The sequence below is a fragment of the Ictidomys tridecemlineatus genome, chromosome 4 (genome assembly GCF_052094955.1).
Source record: "Ictidomys tridecemlineatus isolate mIctTri1 chromosome 4, mIctTri1.hap1, whole genome shotgun sequence".
NCBI classification, from domain to species: domain Eukaryota; kingdom Metazoa; phylum Chordata; class Mammalia; order Rodentia; family Sciuridae; genus Ictidomys; species Ictidomys tridecemlineatus.
Window position 1 is genome coordinate 90,282,001 of NC_135480.1, and position 19,291 is coordinate 90,301,291.

Consider the following 19,291-nt stretch of genomic DNA (forward strand, 5'->3'; position numbering starts at 1 on the left):
GATAAAGTGATGATGAAGTAGCAAGTGCCGGTAGAGCAACTGGTAAGACCAATGAGGGTGGCTCTAATGTGAGTAGGTACAAACTGCTGCTATCTCCCTTTATTACTTCTCCTTTTCAGATTAAGTGACACCCGATGGCACAGTTGGGTCTCTCCTTCCCAAACTAGTTCCCATAACCTAGATGTTTCTCTATCTCATGTTCATCAAAATGACATATGCTTCATCTAATGACTTTGTTATCCTGACTATATTCCTTGAAAATTTCTATATTGTCAGCTCTTCCTGTTTTCTCCTCAATGTCTCACCCTTCTGAAATATGACTTATGTATCCAGCATTTCATTGCCTGATCATGTTGAATATGTCAATGTCCTTCTCACTGAAAATACAACAGCCACTTTTCTGTCCTCTCCAAAGTGAAAATTTTTATGGCATATGGACAATTCTTGTCCTTTAAAAATTATTTCCTCCCTGGCATAAATATCTCCGGCTTCTCTTCCTGCTGCTCTGTGTACAGACAATTGCATCAAATAACTCTTGCAAAAAAATATCAAATAAATAAACTGAATTTGTGTGGTTAGCAGCAACTCTGAGATGCTACTCATCCAAAATAGGTCATTATCTGTGGATGATATAAAAATTGTTGATGTGTAAGAATGCAGTAGCTTAGGACTTCTTACCCCACTGTGATTTTATTTCAAAAAATGTGCATATAATTATATGTATGATAACATATTTTAAAATATTTTATGTGCAGTTGATAGTATTCTCTGATGTCTATGAAAAAGGCTTTGGTTACTTATTATAATCTGGTAATGTGATCACGTCTATGGGATGCTGTCCCTATTATTCTAAAAAATTTTTTTTATTTCTTTGAAGTTATTTATATAATGCTGTATATTTTGCTTAATGGTTAGTTACCTAACTATCAGTTTTGTTAGACAAGAATCACATCTTTGTTTATCTAGACATACCTTATAAAATTGTGGATGGTTTAGGTCTTCAGTAAATAGTACACATTAAAGTGTTAAAACAGCTTTTTAAGGAGAAGAAAGATTTAAAATATTCTTTACAGTAGAAAATCTCCTTTCAACCATTTTAAATTCACCTAAATCTGCAGCCTTCATATTTTGACCACAGTATATTATATTACACATTTTTAATAGCTAGAAGGTATAAATTATAGCCAGATGTAGAAGTAGTATGACCTGACATGTGACTTTCTAGTTTATATAACAACTAAGTTACATAATCATAGATTCAACAGCAGTATTTTCTCCTAGTTACAATTTATTCCCAGCTATCTTGGCAAATAAATAACACACACACACACACACACACACACATCTGAGCAGCAATGAATAATATGAGAGCATGTTAAAATCAAACACAGCTTATAAAAGAATGTAAGTTTTCAGCTAGGGCTCTGAAACTGTAGCTGTGTGTCCTTTGCACCACATTGAAAAGATGCCATTCATTTCTGACTTTGATTAATGGGGCTTTTTAGGTGGCCAACTTTTTTTGACATTTAACAAAGATTGTGACTAAGGGTTTTTTTCTTATTTCAAGTCTAGCATCATTTCTAAATCCAATCAATTAGATAATAAAATGCTGAACTTGAATTATGGATTTATTATTATAAATCTTTTCATTATTCTATGTAGAAACATGTAAATTTTGTTCCGAAGGTGTGTGTCTCTGCATCCTGTACAAGTCACATCAGCAGTAGAATAACAACAAGGATGCCTAGTACCGACATGAGTCCTGACAGCCACACGAGGCCAAAAAATAGCAACAATGTCTAGAGAACTAAGCTAAGATGTGGATTGATCACAGGGAGTAGAAAAACTATTTCTCTCTGTGTGGCCCATCTTTATCATTTCTAAAACAATCAAGCAAACAAAAAAAATCTTAGAATTATTTTTGTATGACAATAAGTCAAAGGAGAAAAGGGGGAAAATGTCAATAGGCATTTTTTTAAAGTATTACTTTGAAGTCAAAGAACACATTCATAGGTGTCAAAATGTTAGTAGAAAGAAGAAATGTTGCCTTCATTTCCATCAGAGAGCAATTCCCAGCAACAGAAGAAATGAGGTCTGAAAATGTGCATTAAGAAAGGCTGCATACCATCATGTTACATATGTATTGAATAGGAATTTTGATAAAGAGTCCCAAGTTTCCAGGAAGGTACAGAGGTGGGGAGGGCTAGGGAAGATTTCAAAAGGTAATTACTGGCCTGCATTACAAAAGGAAAGACTAAGCAGAGCAACAGATACACAGAATAATTACAGAGTAATTAATATGCCCCCTTTTATCTTCTTTGGGGATTTTTTTTTCACTTAGATAAAAATGAATCCTGACTGCTGCAGTATTTCATTTGGCAGGATATCAGGTAATTTATATTTCAAATATGATCTCATCATCAGTTCCATCTGTTGATATTACCTGAGCATCGTAATGTTTGAAACTCTGACATGTGGAAAACATAACTCAAAATCAAAGTCCCTGAATCTGACTCACATATAATCAGAAAGCCAAAAAAAAAAAAAAAGTGCTCTTATCCTGCAAGCACTGTGTATTCATTTCAAATCTTCACTTTTACCACCACCAGCTCCCTATCCTAACTCCAGAATTTAGGGAGGGAGAAATTATAGGCAACTGATATAGCATGAGCTCAAATAAGGGTTGGATTTTCTTAAAGAGGATTAGAATGTTTTGTTTATGCTAAGCTGTAAAGTGAAAAAATTACTAAAGTCTGTGATCCTAACCAATCCGTGTTTAAGAGTATTTATAGGTTTGAAGGATCTTTTCTCTTCCCTAATGTTACAATTCAAAACTGAGAGCTAGAGAAAGCAGTATGAAGATATAACTCCAGTACTATGATTATAAATTTATAATTCCTCCCTTAACCAGATGCTTGGACCAAGTGTTTTTCCTTCCCCACAGGTAGATCTGTGTGGTGGTTCTACTTTCCTGTCTTCACATAAAAAATACCTTCACCTCCAGACTTTTCAGCCCTCAAAACCAATGAAAGTGGTTTCTCCTTTGTGGGTTTTTATTTGTTTGTTTGTTTGTTTGTTTGTTTTGTCCCAGGCAGACATAACCTAGCCCAGGCAGACATAGCCTAGCCTTCCCTTTGGTCAACACTTTATCCTGAGTACTCTATCACTGCACTTTTAAAAACTAAGTTACATTTGTTTATTTGAATGCCTGTCTCTTCTGTTGTCTTATGAGTACTCAGTCCCTTACCAAGTGATTATTCAACTCACTCCCAATCTACATCACTCCTGTAAAGAGAGGACAAGCTTAATACATAAAGCCTTTGCAGTATAAATCTGTCCATATCATCAAACAAGGCTCCGAAGGTAATGGCTCTCCTATGAATACCATTGTACTGTTTCTTTTATGTCTTCTCTTCCATGGTGGAACCAAAGCTGTTACTACTTTGCTCCAATGGGAAGTCAAAACATTTCTTCAAAATGAATGCTGTCTAGTGAGCAAAAAAACAAAAGGCATTTATGAAATTGATATTGACTACAAGTAATGGTAGACTTGGTTTTTAGTTTTCTCATCGAAAATGTGTCTAGACCAATGGAATATTCTCCAATAGAGCAATTTTGTGAGCTTTTACAAGAAATGGTGTTGCTACTTCATTCAATCAATAGCTTACGAGATTTTTTTTTGCCCTGAATACAGAAAGTAAGATCAAATGATTCTGAAACAGCGATTTAGATTTTTAAGTTTCTAAGGAATCAGTGTATATTTCGGAGCTTAAAAATATTGATGGAGACTCACTGCCTACATATGTCATTAAAAAAGAGTATAAGCAGGTTTTTAGTAACTCTTTTTCCCTCCCAATAGGATACTCAATACTTCAAGCTATAATGGAAAAAGCAGGACAAAATGGTTGGCATGTCAGCGCTATATGTGTGGAAAATTTTAATGACGTCAGCTACAGACAACTTCTAGAAGAACTTGACAGAAGACAAGAGAAGAAATTTGTGATAGACTGTGAGATCGAGAGACTTCAAAATATATTAGAACAGGTAAGTCCTATTATCTTATTATTCTTGTAATGGCAATCTTTGCCCAATTTGTCTCAAATAATATCTTCTCCCAACCATCAAGTTTAGAGTGTGAATTTTGCATGATTTTTCCCTGGGACCAAGTCATAGTCCTGATCACCAAAGCCCATTTTGGAACTTAGGATCACTGTTTCTGCTCAGTTTTTAACTCTTAATGATAGAAGTACCCTCAGTGAATCATCATGAGCTCCTTCTTGGCTTTCTGTTTTAAGAAATAATAATTTTGAAGATTACAGCTATGAAAATATTAGAAAATTTTAAAATGTGGGCCCTTTATCCTTTAGAGAATCAGCTGCATGAAAAACAGCAACACAAATTGGCAAAGCACTGATATAAAAAATGAAAGTAAATACTGTGTGTGGTAAATTTTTCTACTAGATGTTATAAGTAAATACATTATCTACTATGGTAAAGATGATCTTTAACTCTCCTTTGCAAAGGAAGAATCCTTTAATCAAGCTTTCAATAAATATTTTTATTTGCTTTAAAGGAGGCAGGAAAAGATAAAACTGAGCTTTGCCATTGCATTAAGTGATAGGAAAATATTGTCCGATAATAGATAATATTTGCTTTCCCCCAATCCTGCATATCATGATAAAGCTGTGGAAGTCTTCAGCAAAAATGCAGTGACTGTATGCCCTCTAGTGGTTTTACAAATGTATACTCATTTATCTACAATGGCTAGGCAACATGATTTGGAGTTGATGACTTTGTTTTACTGCATCATTATGTGATTTGATTTGTAATAGTAAACTTAGCAATTGGGAGGTTGATTTCTAAGAATAATTTTAGTTCTCAATTATAAAACATCAAAACCAAAATTGTTTCAGAGGTTCCTCCTTAATACTTAAAGGCACTGAACTAGATGTCTTCTTATTCCTCAACTATATGCTAGCATTTGTAAAAATAATAATAATAATGGTAAAAAGTGTGTTGCTTTTCCAAGACTTGAATCCAGAACATATTATAAGAGGAGATGACAAAGTATTTACCTCCTATTATCCCTTTATAGAAGAAAAAGCACCAACTAAATACAAAAACACTTCACTGAAGAAAGGTATATACAATTGTATATTTGTTTTTCTAGGAAATATTAGTTATAAGCTTATATATATCACTGAGGTTTATTCCTGAGGGATTCCAAAGAAAATTATTAAGCTCGCAGCTATTCAAGACATGTGAACATTTTTAAGTAGTATTTATAGAATCCAAGAAAAACTTTCTCCCCTACTTTCTTAAGCAATGCAGTCACTTGAGCTCCAACTCCCCTTCTCTTTCCCTCTCACTCCCGACCCTGTATTGAGAGTTTGAGTTGTTTGACCTGAACAACTGAAGCTTTGTAAATAACTCATGATGACTCCCACAGAACAGCCAATTCTAAGAACTGCCTGCATTGCCAAGTTCCTGTCAGAGGGTGAGTAAGGCTCAGAAAGACCCTCCACTTAGCACCTGTGCTTAAAAGATGCAGTCTGGAGGAGGCAATTGAGTGCCCAAAGCACACTGACCCGTTTCAGAGGCTTAGCTGGTTTCTAAGAAGAAAATCAGCACACTCGGGTGCTTTGGATAAACTCTGAATAAACCTTAAAGGAGCTTCTGCTAAGGGAACTGAACTTTTTTTTTTTTCTGAAGAAATGTAAAAATTTGAGTGCCTACCTTGCCTATTCTTTTTGCTGAATTCTAAAAGGTTTTGTTTCTATCAAGACTATATAGGAAAAATGAGAATGGTAATAGTCTCTTGTCCCTTTAACTGCCTCTCAGGTACACAGCTCATAAATTAGAACAAACCTATTCTATTGTGAGAAAGTAATGCACTCTTAATTTTCCCATAACTTTCCCTCCCCCCCAAAAAAAAACTTTAAAAATAATTCTGAACATAATTTTTTATTATATGTAATTTAATTCCTCATTGTTTTAGGCAAAATGACTTCTAGTATTTCTTGGTTTTACTCTTGACTTATTCAAACAGAAGAACTAATCCAAAATTTGTCAGAAATTTGTACACAACCCTGAGTTTCAACAATACATCTGTATTTTTAAATTCTTTCATAAATTATGATAACATAGAAAATAATTTTAGGGAATCAACCATTAAACAATTTTAGAGAATCAACCATTTTTCAAATAGTGGTTACCAGAAACTGGGGAGGGAAGCAAGGGGGGAGAGGGGAAGAGATTAGTCAAGGAATATGAGCTCACAGCCAGACAAGAGAAATAAGTTCTGATGTCCTATTATACAGTTGGGTGATTACAGTTAACAAGGTTGTATTGTACATTTAAAAATAACCAAAGAGAATTTTTGCATGTCCTGAACACACACACAAAAAAATAAATGTTTGAAGCCTGACCCAGTGGGGCACGCCCATAATGCAAATGGCTCAGGAGGCTAAGACAGGAGGATCAAAGCCAGCCTCAGCAAATTAGTGAGCCCTAAGCAACTCAGTGAGTCCCTGTCTCAAAAAAAAAAAAGGGGGGGGGGGGCTGGAGATGTGGTTCAGTGGTTAAGGTACCCCTGGTTTTAAATAAATAATTAAATATATTTGATCTGATGGATAAACTAAATATCCTGGGTTGATCAGTATACAATGCACATGTACCAAAACATCAGACTTTTACCCATAAAGATGTACAATTACTACAGCAATAAAAATTGTTTTAATAAAATTTTAAAAATAAAAGGTGAAATGCTAAATAAACTTGGTCAGCCAATTGCTTTTGAAAAAGTAGCCCTTCTCTCAGAAGATGATGAAATTAATCCAAATGAAGATGAGAGGATATATTATTAAATTTCTAGAAGGACAAGCACACTTTACATTATGTGGCATGCTGTCAGTAATCAATTCCCTGACACTTTAATTTGTATCAATTTGCAAAAACATAACAGAAATAGCCCACATGATATTCTTTCAACATACATTAATGGACAACAACCATATGTTAATGGATAGAGAAGCGTTTCATCTTCTGTAAATGTTTTTTAACTTATTTTTATGCCATGAACTAATTAGTTCTTATAAATGTGCTTCTGTTTAAAATTGCAGTTAGCCGTATACCCATTCAAACATTTCAAAAAGTGAACATCAGAATATTAAATTAAGTTTAGCCCTGAGGCTATCTTCTTGAATCCTTGAGTGATGTGTGATGGGCAACCTAATCTATTGCAGGTAGCTGAGGCTTAGTTCACCACAGCTGCTGAGCTGCACAGTCACCGGCAGCCAGCTTTTTAAAAATTAGGCAAAACACTGAAATGTAACCAATTAAGCTGTCATTTATGTCACTTTTGTTTTCTGTCCATAAATGTTGTCTGACTACTTTACAACCCTGGAAATCTTTGAACCTGCTCTAGTTCTGAGGGCCTGTGCAATTCTAGAATCTTAAATAAAGTCAATTAAGATGTTTAAAGTTGTATGTTGATATTTTGACAAGAATAAATATTTGAAAGTGTAGTTTAAGATATTTTTCCTTTCATGAAATGACATAAGAAAATGGAAGAAATTATGTAAATAACACCACTGGGCCATTTAAGGCAATAGAAATATAATGAAACTACAAAGTTAGGTTTACTGTGACTTTCTTTGTATCAAATTTAATCAAACAAATTGTATTTTTGGATCTCTAAATTCAATGGACCATTCAGTCAGTCCACCATCTCCAGGGGGAAAACATTTTTTAAATAAATTTACAATATTTTTCAAATGTTGGATGTATTTGTGATTAATTTTTGATAAAAGGCTCTAGTTGTGTTTGAATTAATACTACTAGCTGAACTAGAAGTTAGTACAGCCAGCACAATAGCACATGCCTATAATCCCAGCAACTTGGAAGGCTGAGGCAGGAAGATCACAAGTTCAAAGCCATCTTCAGCAATTTAGGGAGGCCCTAAGCAACTTAGCAAGACTCTGTCTGAAAATAAAAAATAAAAAAAAGCGCTGGGAAGATGGCTCATGGGTAAATGCCCCAGGGTTCAATCCTCAGTACTTATTATAAAGTACCATTTGGGACACTAGCTTTATTCATCTCACCTAATTTTCTTGAGTAATTTTGCATCAGTGGTTTTAGAATAGCTTTCAATAGCTTAAACTTGTTAAGTCCCATCATCTTTGAGGTGGGACACATGACAATTTAAATTGAGCACTTATAAAGCACTTATGGTAACTTTATAAATAAATGTTTTAGAGTTCTATTCATTTAAGAAAATAGGTGAATGGTTAAAGTCTTTGAAAAAAATATAAACATATTTCTCATATACATGAAAATATACATAAAATATATATAATCTCTAGATTAAGATTTTCAACCAACTTAAAGCACATGTGTTGATTTTGTTAAAATATTCACAGAAATAAAAACATCAAACAATGAGTTAATATAACTGAAATTGAAAAAACTGCTTTTATGTCAAAATAAGCAGATTACAATAAGAGCCTTCTACCTATTATTTTCACACATTTCTATTACTTTTAAATCCCCAATTTCATACTTGCAGAATTCCTAGGGTTTCTACATTATACCTTATCAATTGAACATTTAAATATATTAGATTCTGATGTACATTTTTAACCCAGTAGCAAAAAAAACAACAAACTAGACCTTAATTATCTTTTTGGCATCAAAATACATTTTGGCAAAATATCACTTAAGACTTAGTGACTGCTCAGACCTTTCACTTCACTGTGAAAACACCTTGGGGTCCTGCAGTTAGATGCTTGGTTTTCTTTTGTTACTGAGCCTCCAACTCTAATACTGTGGAACAGATAAACTGAACGATAGTGTTTAAAAACAGAGGTATTTTCACTCTTTGAGAGATAGATAAAAAATCTTCAATTGCTTATTTTTTTAAAAAAGTACATTGAATTACTTTATTCTTGTATCACCTATGTTTTGTCTTCTCGCTTTAAATAAGAAAAATTTATCTGAGACTGTCTTGAAAAACCTTGCTTGCTCTAAAAATCAATAATGCTCTTTCCAATGAAGTCTTTCTGTATTGTGTTTGATCATGAAGAAATATATAACTTTATACATGGAATATGTTTTGAAAAGAAGTATGATGTAAAACCTCAATTGAGTGGCCTTTTCTATGCAGTTATTAATTCTTCAGATATTTCTCCAGGTATCTACTCTACACATCCACATAAATGCAGGTACTATGTTCTGCTAAATTACAAACTAAACAGATAATTTTATGTTTTGGTTAGTAACTCCTATCTACTTAACTAAAGTTTAAACCAAAGCTGTTTGCCAAAATCCCATTAAAATATATTCTTTCTTTTAGAAATATAATTCATGGAAAGAGAACAAGAATTTCACACTGCCTCAGGGATCTTGCTATGAATGCCAGTTTTCATGAATAGATGATGACATAAAAGGCATTAGGTAGAGAATAGGAACTCTATCAACCCCAGGACATACCATGGCTGGATAAGGATTCTTAGTGTTTATTAGGAAAAGACAGCAAAGGCTGGCCTTACAGTATGAAACTGATATTTAATAAAAGGACAGGGGGGGAAAAACAGCTCTACATTTGGCTCATGCATATCTCAAACTGCCTCTTTATGACATATCTCAGATTTAATTGGCACCCCTTTCGGCAGTATTGCCAGTTTCACTATATGAGAGGGAAAGTCAGTGTCCCAAGAGATACAATGTGAACCTCCGATAATTGGCAAACCCAGTGACCTCCCCATTCTGTTTACAAATTAATCAAAAATCCCTATAGGCTATGATTGACCTTTGAGAAGCTTATTGCATCACCAAAGAAAACCAATAATCCTACCTCAGGGCAAGATCAATTAGAAAGAAGAAATTTCTCCCCGCCCCCAACATAAATGTGGCCATGTTTGCATAAGGGTGAAATATGGGCTTGGCTCCAATTAACTTATTCTAAGCTCAGAGATATCTACATGTCTAGCACCACCAAAGTGAGATCTCAGGTCCCAGGCAGAATCTAGGGCAAATTGGTAAATGCATGACAACACTGACTGAAAGATCAAGATTGTACATCCACAGTCTGCATTTACAAATTTTTACAATTCTCAAACATTAGGAATTATACCAAATCTGAAACTCTGTGTGTTCCACCTGCACTTCCCAAAAAAGACATTAAATAAAGGATTTTTTTTTAAGCTAGAGATTTAAAGCCACTGTACCACATAGCTGGTTGAGGAATTTTAGCTACTGGCTAATGGCTATAAAATCTTTTTCTTTTTTCATACCCAAATTAATTTTTAAAAAAAAACCTCAGAACCAAACTTGAAGAGACAGAAGAGACAAAAAGAAGCAAAAAGAAGAAAAGAAAGATCCTTAGTTATGAGGAGAAGGAGTCACTCCAGAAGCTGTCTGATAATTAGAGATCACGGCTTTGGTCATTCAAGTCATTTATACAAGGATGAGGTAGCAAACATCTGGATAGCAGTGGGAAGAACAACTCTGTGCTCCACACCTTGTAGGTTCATACAACATCTACATGCCAGATGTTGTTCCAGGCAGGATCTGCAGTGTCATAGAAGATCCCTGCAAGGAATACTTGCACTCAAGAGGGGAGCTAAAAAGCATGAATGAATCATTACAAGACCATTTGATGGCTTCAGGAACAGAAATATTATGAAATGTATCCAGAAGTCAGCAGATGGGATGACAAATAAAGTCCACTGCAATCAGGAATGCTTGAGAGAGAAAACAGGTATTTCAATTAAAATTGCATTGTGTTTTCCCAAGTACAGAAAAGGGGCAAGAATAGTCCAGGGCAGAAAAAAAAAAAAAAACAAAGAAAATGAAGAGTATTCTATATGATAAAAGCTGAGTAAAGGGGAAAGGAAGAAATTGAAATGGAACATTATTGAGTATGAAGTGTAAAGATTGGAAGGAGAAAAGGGGTAGGTCCCTTATATTGCATCAGTTTAGCTAATTGTCTTTCCTGATTAAATGCATTTTCCATCAGAGCAGAGTCTATCGTTTACCAATATATCACTCAAAAACTAATTGTCGAATAATTGAAAATCTGAATATGCCTTACTTGAAAACATGGGCAGGAGACATTGCTTCTATGTGTTTAAGGAAAGAGCACCCAGCAGTATTGGAGCTCCTGAAGGTGAGCTTTCAATTACCTGGAAAGCTTTCTTATTCAGACTCTCACCCAACAAAAATGAAGGAAAACCTATGTATTCTACAATTTGTTGTGTAGGCTAAAAAACCCACTGGAGTTTCATTTCCATATATTAAAGTAACAATGAATGAGATGCAGCAGGAACAAATCAAGCACCCAAAGAAATTACTACAGCAAAAAAAAAAAAATCATCTCAGCGTTTTCCTGCACTGCAGCATTGGCAGAGCTGGCTGCTTTTGCTTCATTATAAAATTCCTTCTGCATATCAAGCTTTGCTCAGTCAGGATCTGCAACAAAACAAGAAGTTCAAAAGATTTAAAATTATGCTAAGAAAGTGAATTTTACTTCTTTAATCTTACTTTTTGTCTGAATTAGTTTGAATGGACAAGTCCCATTAGAATACACTGAGTTGATTGTTCTCAGAGAAAACAGAAACACCTTTACAGATGTCAGCCAGACTAGTGCAAATGGAAACAGGGTGTGTTTCATTGTCTCCTAGCAACTGTTGCAATGTTGCAGCTATACCTCATTTATAAAGTGTTTAAAATGATGAAAATAAAGGATATAAGTTTTTCAAGAAAGAATAAAAGTATGATTGTCAGAATGCAATTTTTTTTGTCTTGGGAGAATTGAGAATTCTAGGATTAGGTTAGGTTCAACTAAATTGTTTTAGTTACAAGAACAGTTTTTAGAATAATTTCCTCTGTTGTTTGGATGTGAAGATTCAAAAGTTCAGTCTTTTTTAAAAGATTAAGCAAAATCTCCTTGATAATTTAGAGGTTTAAAATGAATTAGTTTCTCTAGCCTTAAATTAGACTAAGCTACACCCAAGTATTTAACTAAGGGTTTTTTTTTTTAAAAAAAAAAGGATGTAATACTCCTTATTAGAAAAGAGAAGATAAATTCATAATTCATGTCCATAGAATTTTACATCTACTCTCTAAATGTTAAAAAGATGGTGAGGGTAACAAAAAGGAAGGAAAACATTCAATAGTAACTTTGAAGACTGTCCTGAGTCTTTCAAGCATCAAAAATATAACTACACTTTTATAAATCATAGAGTACTTATATAGTTCTGCAACAAAGCATAATAGCCACCAATAAATGAAATGATGAATTTTTAATCATTTTGATTCCGTCAGAAAGATAAGGAAACAAATTCATTCTTAATTCTCTCCTTAAAATAAACCACATAACTGAACATGACTTTTCTATTGATATAGGTTTTCTCCAAGCTTGCATATTATGGAAGGAAATCAAACTAGTATTGCTTTTACAAAAAAATAAAAATAAAAAATAGAAGACTAACATGGTTCATAAGATATTTATTTTCTGTGTTTTTAAGGTTTTTCTGAGAGCAATTATAACAAACAATTGTTATATTCTAATGTCTAATCCTCAATTACCTCTGTACTCGCCATTTGTCCTCCCCTTTAAAAGCACAGAACCAGAACCAATGTTTCACTTTTATAATGTTGAGCTTATGATAAAATGGCATAACAATATAAACATATTGCAGGCAACACAAGATAAACAGATTTTCTATGTCTGCCCATTTCATACAATAATTTTTCTGTCTTATACACGAAGGCAATGCTCATCCTTTTGGTCACTATTTTACCCAAATTTACTAATACATACAAGTTTCCAAGTCTTTTGTGTAAGTTCATTTCATCTCTTGAAGAAACTCCAAATAGAAAAAAGAGGAACACAAATAATTTACCACAATGTGTAAAAGTGAAGAAAAAATGAAATACAATTGTTGAAAGATAAATTAGAATTCCCCAGAAAGAAAAGCAGGGAATGGGATTCGAGGCAGATGACCTGCGAATACAGAGCAACAGAAAGCTGCATATCCAGGGCAAGCTTATAAGTGTGACTGAGCATCAAACGCAGGGGAAAGAGGAGATGAGCAAGGCAAACAAGCAAACTGATCGTGCCAAAAGCTGAAAATGAAGAGTCATTTACTGTTTTAGTCAGCTTTATCACTAAAAGCTGGGACTAAAAGACCCAACCAGGACAATTTCAAAGGAGGAAAAGTTTATTTGAGGGCTCACAGTTTCAGAGGTCTTAGTCCATAGAAGACCAGTTCCATTTCTTGGGACTCAAGGTGAGGCTGACACCATGGTGGAGGAGTATGGTGGAGGGAAGCAGTTCTCATGGTGATCAGAGATCAAAGTGAAAGATTTCACTCTCCAAATACAAAAAATTATGTACCTAAAAGCCACATCCCCAGTGAACCACTTCCTCCAGCCATACCCCACCTGTCTCCAGTCACCACTAGTTAATCACATCAGGGATTAATTTACTGATTAGGTTAAGGCTACAACACACTCATTTTTCCTCCAAACCTTCTTGCATTGTCTCACACATGAGCTTTGGGACACCTCACATTCAAATCATAACATTTACTAAACTCATTTACTAAATGTCTACTTTGCCAAGAACCATGATACACACTAAATTTAGGGATTAATAGTTTTCATTACTTTGTTAAGCTTTTGAGAGATACAACTGATCTGACCTAACTAGGTTTTTTTTTAAAAAAAAAAAAAAGAAAAGAAAGAAAGAAAGAAAAAAAGAAAGAAAATCCCTTTGGCAATTTTAACAGTATCATTAGCCAATATAGATAATAGCCTTTAAATTTTGACTGACACATATAAAATGCGGGCAAAATGCCTATTACAGAGTTTTCGGTGTAAATATTACATACCTATACTACATAGGTCAATCTGATTTATGAGAGGTCTTTTTTTTCCTGGATTTTATCTCTGTAGTCATGACTTTTTTTTTCTTTAAAATAATATTAGGGTTAATCATTCAAAAAAATGTGAAGGGTTTATGTAAAACTTTTATACTCGTTTATCTGCTTCCTCTCTGAATTTACCATATGGGATCTGATTCTCTACTACCTGACTTTTTTGATGAGTACCATTAAAAAGCCCAAATGAACTCAAATGCAAAGGAACTATCCTACTGAAACAAATGCAAGTAGAATAATTCCAGGATCATATGTCTTATATATTTAATTGATCACATTTTTATCCATTGAATATAACTACATGTGCAAATTTTAAAACGTGATCAAAAGTTATTAACTGAAGTTATAAAAGAGTGAGGAAGATGCTTTACCAAAAGTTATGGACAGAACTTACTTTAAATATGCTTCAAATGATCTGGTTGAGTTAATGTGGATAAAAAGTAACCAACACTGAAAGAAAAATTTTAAATGTTTCTACAGCAACATTTATGTTTGTGCTAAAGTAACAAAGTGTGACTTGCATTTGGAAGTTAAGGAAGGAGGTAAGTAAGTGAAAGGCAATGCTGGAGGAAGGATGTCCTTAAACCACCTATTAAAACTTCAACACAACTGAACACTATCTGGCTCTTGAGATTTCAGTGTACATTAACATATTAAAGTCTCTAAAAAATCCTACAGAGAAGAAACCTCTCAAGCCTTATTTAACCTACTGTCCCATGCAAAATTGGCAACAGAACAGTTTTTTCGCAGCCATCTCTTTACATTTTATTTGCCTGCTATTCATCCAAGAAGATAACAGAAATCTTGAATTAAAATGAGGGAGGAAAGAATGTTCAGATGATAATAGTGCAAATATGATGAAGAAAGAAATATAAAATCAAGGGGATAGAGTGGAAATCTGCTATATTAAAGAAGCCTCCCAGAACTAATGGCTCACACAGTCCTCTATACCAGCGACAGAATCAGACTCTCAAAGAGACTGGGTCTCAGAAGTCATCCATCCACCACCATGTTCACAGGGTGCCTATGCAGCCATGTTTGAACAAATGGTTTTATCTTGAGCATATTTGGTCTTAAAATTCAGCAAATATTTTATTATAAATATATATTTGTTTAGGATATATTCAATATTGAAAAATAAACTTATGGCCCGGCCGGGTGGCACATGCCTCTCATCCCAGCAGCTCTAAAGGCTGAGACAAAAGGATTTTGAGTTAAAAGCCAACCTCAGCAACATCGAAGTACTAAACAACACAGTGAGACCCTGTTTCTAAATAAAATACAAAATAGGGCTGGGAATGTGGCTCAGTGATTGAGTGTATCAGTGTTCAATCCCCGGTACCAAAAGCGAAAAAAGAAAAGAAAAAAAAAGAAAAATAACTGTATTTCCATCATCAACAGTCCCCTCAAGTTTTCTTAATAACACAGGGATAGATGTTGATTTGTTGATGATATAGCCAATAAGGGAAAGCTCAAGAGATGAAATAGTCTTATTATTGTTAATTAATAAAGGTTAACTATGTACTTCTGTTTACGGAATTGCCATTTTTCAAAGAGAGCACCTTTAGGTATTTAATACTGAATTATAGTGTACGTGGCTTAACTTGTAATTGATAAATCATTTATTGGATTTAGTTGAGTATTAAATTTAGGAGGTATACTCAAACTGTTATTTTAAATATAGATCTAGTAAAGTACAAGCCATATAAAATTAAATCTACGTTATTTAAGCTTTTCTGCTAATTAGCTTTCTTAGAGATGTATGATGAAACTGCAAACCTACACTTGGATGCATTAAGCTTACCTGGTAGCTCTCCATCCATGTGTCTCTATCCCTATCTCACACAAAATAGAACAAAGAACATTGTTCAAATAAGAAGTATATTATTCAAATATATATATATATATATATATATATATTATTCAAATAAGAAGTATGGTCAAATAGGAGATATTTACCAGAAAAGGATTGTGTCATTTGCTTCATTATGAAAAAGCTGATTTTTCTCATCAACCAGTATGATATTCATCAAATATCAAATGTGATAAAGCATGTCACCCTTTTAAATATGTTTTATTCATTCTCCTCTCATGAAAAATATATTATCATTGCTCCAAAATTAGTCATTTTTGTGAATGGCTATGGTCTAAAGGGAAAGACTGTAGTAAAAGAAATACAAAAACTATATTCAAAATACCTGAACTGGAGACTCAGTTTCATCACTTACTGATCTTTAAAAAATATGTTTGTTTACCCCCTTCAAGAGGTTACCCCCTTCCATTTATATCTCATATGAATTACTTTTATATTGCTTCTTACAAAATGTGTCTTTAATTAAAAAATAGCATGTTTCTAACTGGTTCTTTCAAGCTATTATATGTGCTTCAAATGTATAATCATATATGCTATAGAATCTTTGGTGCTTCTTTGAAAATAATCTAAGTCACTAAATTAAAATGCTGTTAAATCAAAATGAAGATCTGCTAAGGGATGTTCGTAGTTAACATTATGAGAATCATATTATTCAAGCTTTATGGATGTAGAATTTTAGAACCATCATAATAGGCAGAGAGAAGGGTATATACAGTCTTTAATATTCTTTCTGTAGTCAGTTATGGATACCACAGAGGGATGAATGGATGTCACACAAAAGCAGGAATTAAACATCGGAATTTCAGCACTAGATTTTTACCCTGTAGCTCTAGGACCCTCTTTGTGCAGTATACCTTATAGAGCCTTCAATTTGCTAATTAGTAAAATTGGTAAAGACTGATACAAATTCTATTACAGGAAAAGATAACAACTAAAGAATGTGTTGAGACATTCTGGATAAAGGCAAAGAAGAAACAGTAACAAATAAGTGCTTAAAATGGGTATATAAGACAATATGGGGGTGGGGGGAGATCCTGTGTTACGAATACAAAGAAATTGTCAAAAAATGACACTAAATCATTCCTGTTTATATATGTGAGAGAATAAATAGTTTTCACTAATTTCAGATATCCAAATAACAGTGTGGCAGTTTGTGCAATTTGAGTCCTTGGTTATGCATAAAGATTAGAGACTTAGATATAACACACAGAGGTGTTACACTTGAGATGAAAGTATGGTACAATAAGCCAATAAAGGTAGGCTTCCCCCCCCCCTTAATTACTGATTCTGTTCCCATATCACTGAGATTTTTACTTGGAGACTAGCATAGCTTGATTTTCCTCAGAAGCCAGCCTTAAGACAAGGATTTTTGTGCAAACTGTGTGGGAGGTGAAAAATAGACTGGAAAGGGAGTAGAGAAATGTAGTGGCTCAAAGGTGCATTCATCAAGCAAATTAGCATGTAGGTGACAAAGGTTTAATCCAGTTTGGAATGAGTGTAAACTAATTACTGGAGGAAGCTAGTGCAGAAAACATAGGTAGGGATCATTGCTCTTGTGAGGGGGAAAGATTTGGAGGATTTACACAGCAACTTGTCAGGCACTGGATGAAGACTACTAGAGCAGAAGAGGGCTTTAACACACTGTCACTTCTGAACACTTCCCTCTTCCTAGGGCAAAACGGGATCTAAAGACTAGAGGAAACTCTGAGGCAAGAAAACCTAGGTGCTAATTTGGGCATGTGAGTGTGTATGCATTGAAATGATAAGGTGGGTAAGTAGAGTCTATTATAGTCCCTGATAAAGACACAAAGATACATAGGACTCTATAACCAAAGAAGGACCTTACCCCAACATCCTTTACTGGGAGTGAATCACTGAACTTCAGTGAGAGAAAGGCCACTACATTAAGAAGCAGCCAATCTTTTACGTGCAATTCTCGCACCCTTCTCTTTCACTAAAAAAGGATTTTTCCTAATTAGAAACTTTTATAATCTCTAACCTCTCCACGTATAGAAGAATATAAAAAATATATGCACATACACATATACATGCAGGCATATGCAATACTCACAGACATACATATCTTTATCTTCAAATATCAGATGAGAACTCACATTTCTATTCTTTCCCTAAATTCTGGTTACTTAACAGCCTTACTTCTTGGTCTGGAGTACTCTATTTTCCTCACTTGATTTATGTATCTTTCCTTGAAACTACTTAACAGCCTTAGTTCTTGGTCTGGGGTACTTTATTTTCCTCACTTCATTTATGTATCTTTCCTTGAAACTAAATTTATGATATTATTTTTCAAGATTGTAGTTTCAGTCTGCAACCTTTCTACTTAGCACCTTGCCTTACCTTTTTCTTCAGTGAAAACCAAAGTTTTGTTTTGTTTCGGAAGTATATTGTGAAGCATCCCAGCAGGAGGATCCCAAGTGAAAGCCACCCTAGGGGGCTGGGGCTGGGGCTCAGTGGGAGAGTTCTTGTCTCACACGTGTGAGGGCCTGGGTTTGATCCTCAGCACCACACATAAATAAGTAAAAATAAATAAATAAATAAACGCTCATTAACAACTAAAAGGTGTTTTTTTGTTTTGTTTTGTTTTGTTTTTGTTTTTAAAAGCCAGCCTCATCATCTTAGTGAGGCCCTAATCAATTTGGACAGAACCTGTCTCAAAATAAAAAATCAAAAGAGCTAGGAATATGGCTCAGAGGTTCAAGGTTCAATGTGCCAAGGAAGGAAGGAAGGGAGGAAAGGAGGAAGGAAGGAAGGAAGGAAGGAAGGAAGGAAGGAAGGAAGGAAGGAAGGAAGGAAGGAAGGAAGGAAGGAAGGAAGGAAGGAAAGAAGGAAGGAAGGAAGTGTGTGTGTGTGTGTGTGTGTGTGTGTGTGTGTGTGTGTGTGTAGTGAAGCACTTTAAAAATCAACATTAGGGGGATATGTGGAAGTTAGGAACTCTATCTAAAGGAGGATTAACTTTTGTATAACAATGAGGGTCTCATTGTTATACAAAATTACATATAAGAGGAAGTGAGGGGAAAGGGAAAAAAACAAGGGAGAGAAATGAATTACAGTAGATGGGGTAGAGAGAGAAGATGGGGGGGAAGGGGAAGGGAGGGGGGGATAGTAGAGGATAGGAAAGGCAGCAGAATACATCAGACACTAGTATGGCAATATGTAAAACAGTGGATGTGTAACCGATGTGATTCTGCAATCTGTATACGGGGTAAAAATGGGAGTTCATAACCCACTTGAATCAAATGTATGAAATATGATATGTCAAGAGCTATGTAATGCTTTGAACAACTAATAATAAAAAAATAAGTAAATAAAGGAGGATTAACCAGAATAAGCTTCCAGCATTTACCAGTGTAGTGACCTGAACACAGCCATACACATTGTACTCTTTTCTTGATGTCAGTGAATTCTCTGGAACATGATGACATCTGAGAGAAGTTCCAGCTGACTTATAAGATCA

General features: G+C 34.4%; 1 protein-coding gene across 13 annotated transcripts in view; it reads left to right on the forward strand.

Moving 5' to 3' along the window:
- Gria4 (glutamate ionotropic receptor AMPA type subunit 4) overlaps positions 1-19,291 on the forward strand; it is a 334,749-nt gene that overhangs the window by 229,691 nt on the left and 85,767 nt on the right. For all 13 annotated transcript variants that reach the window (XR_005733723.2, XM_005329082.4, XM_005329081.4 and 10 more), the window contains exon 5: positions 3,860-4,044. Coding sequence is in view for 12 of the 13 variants with exons in the window: in XM_005329082.4 (XP_005329139.1) it covers positions 3,860-4,044 (185 nt within the window). In the remaining variant the exon portion in view is untranslated. The remainder of the gene's footprint in view (positions 1-3,859; positions 4,045-19,291) is intronic.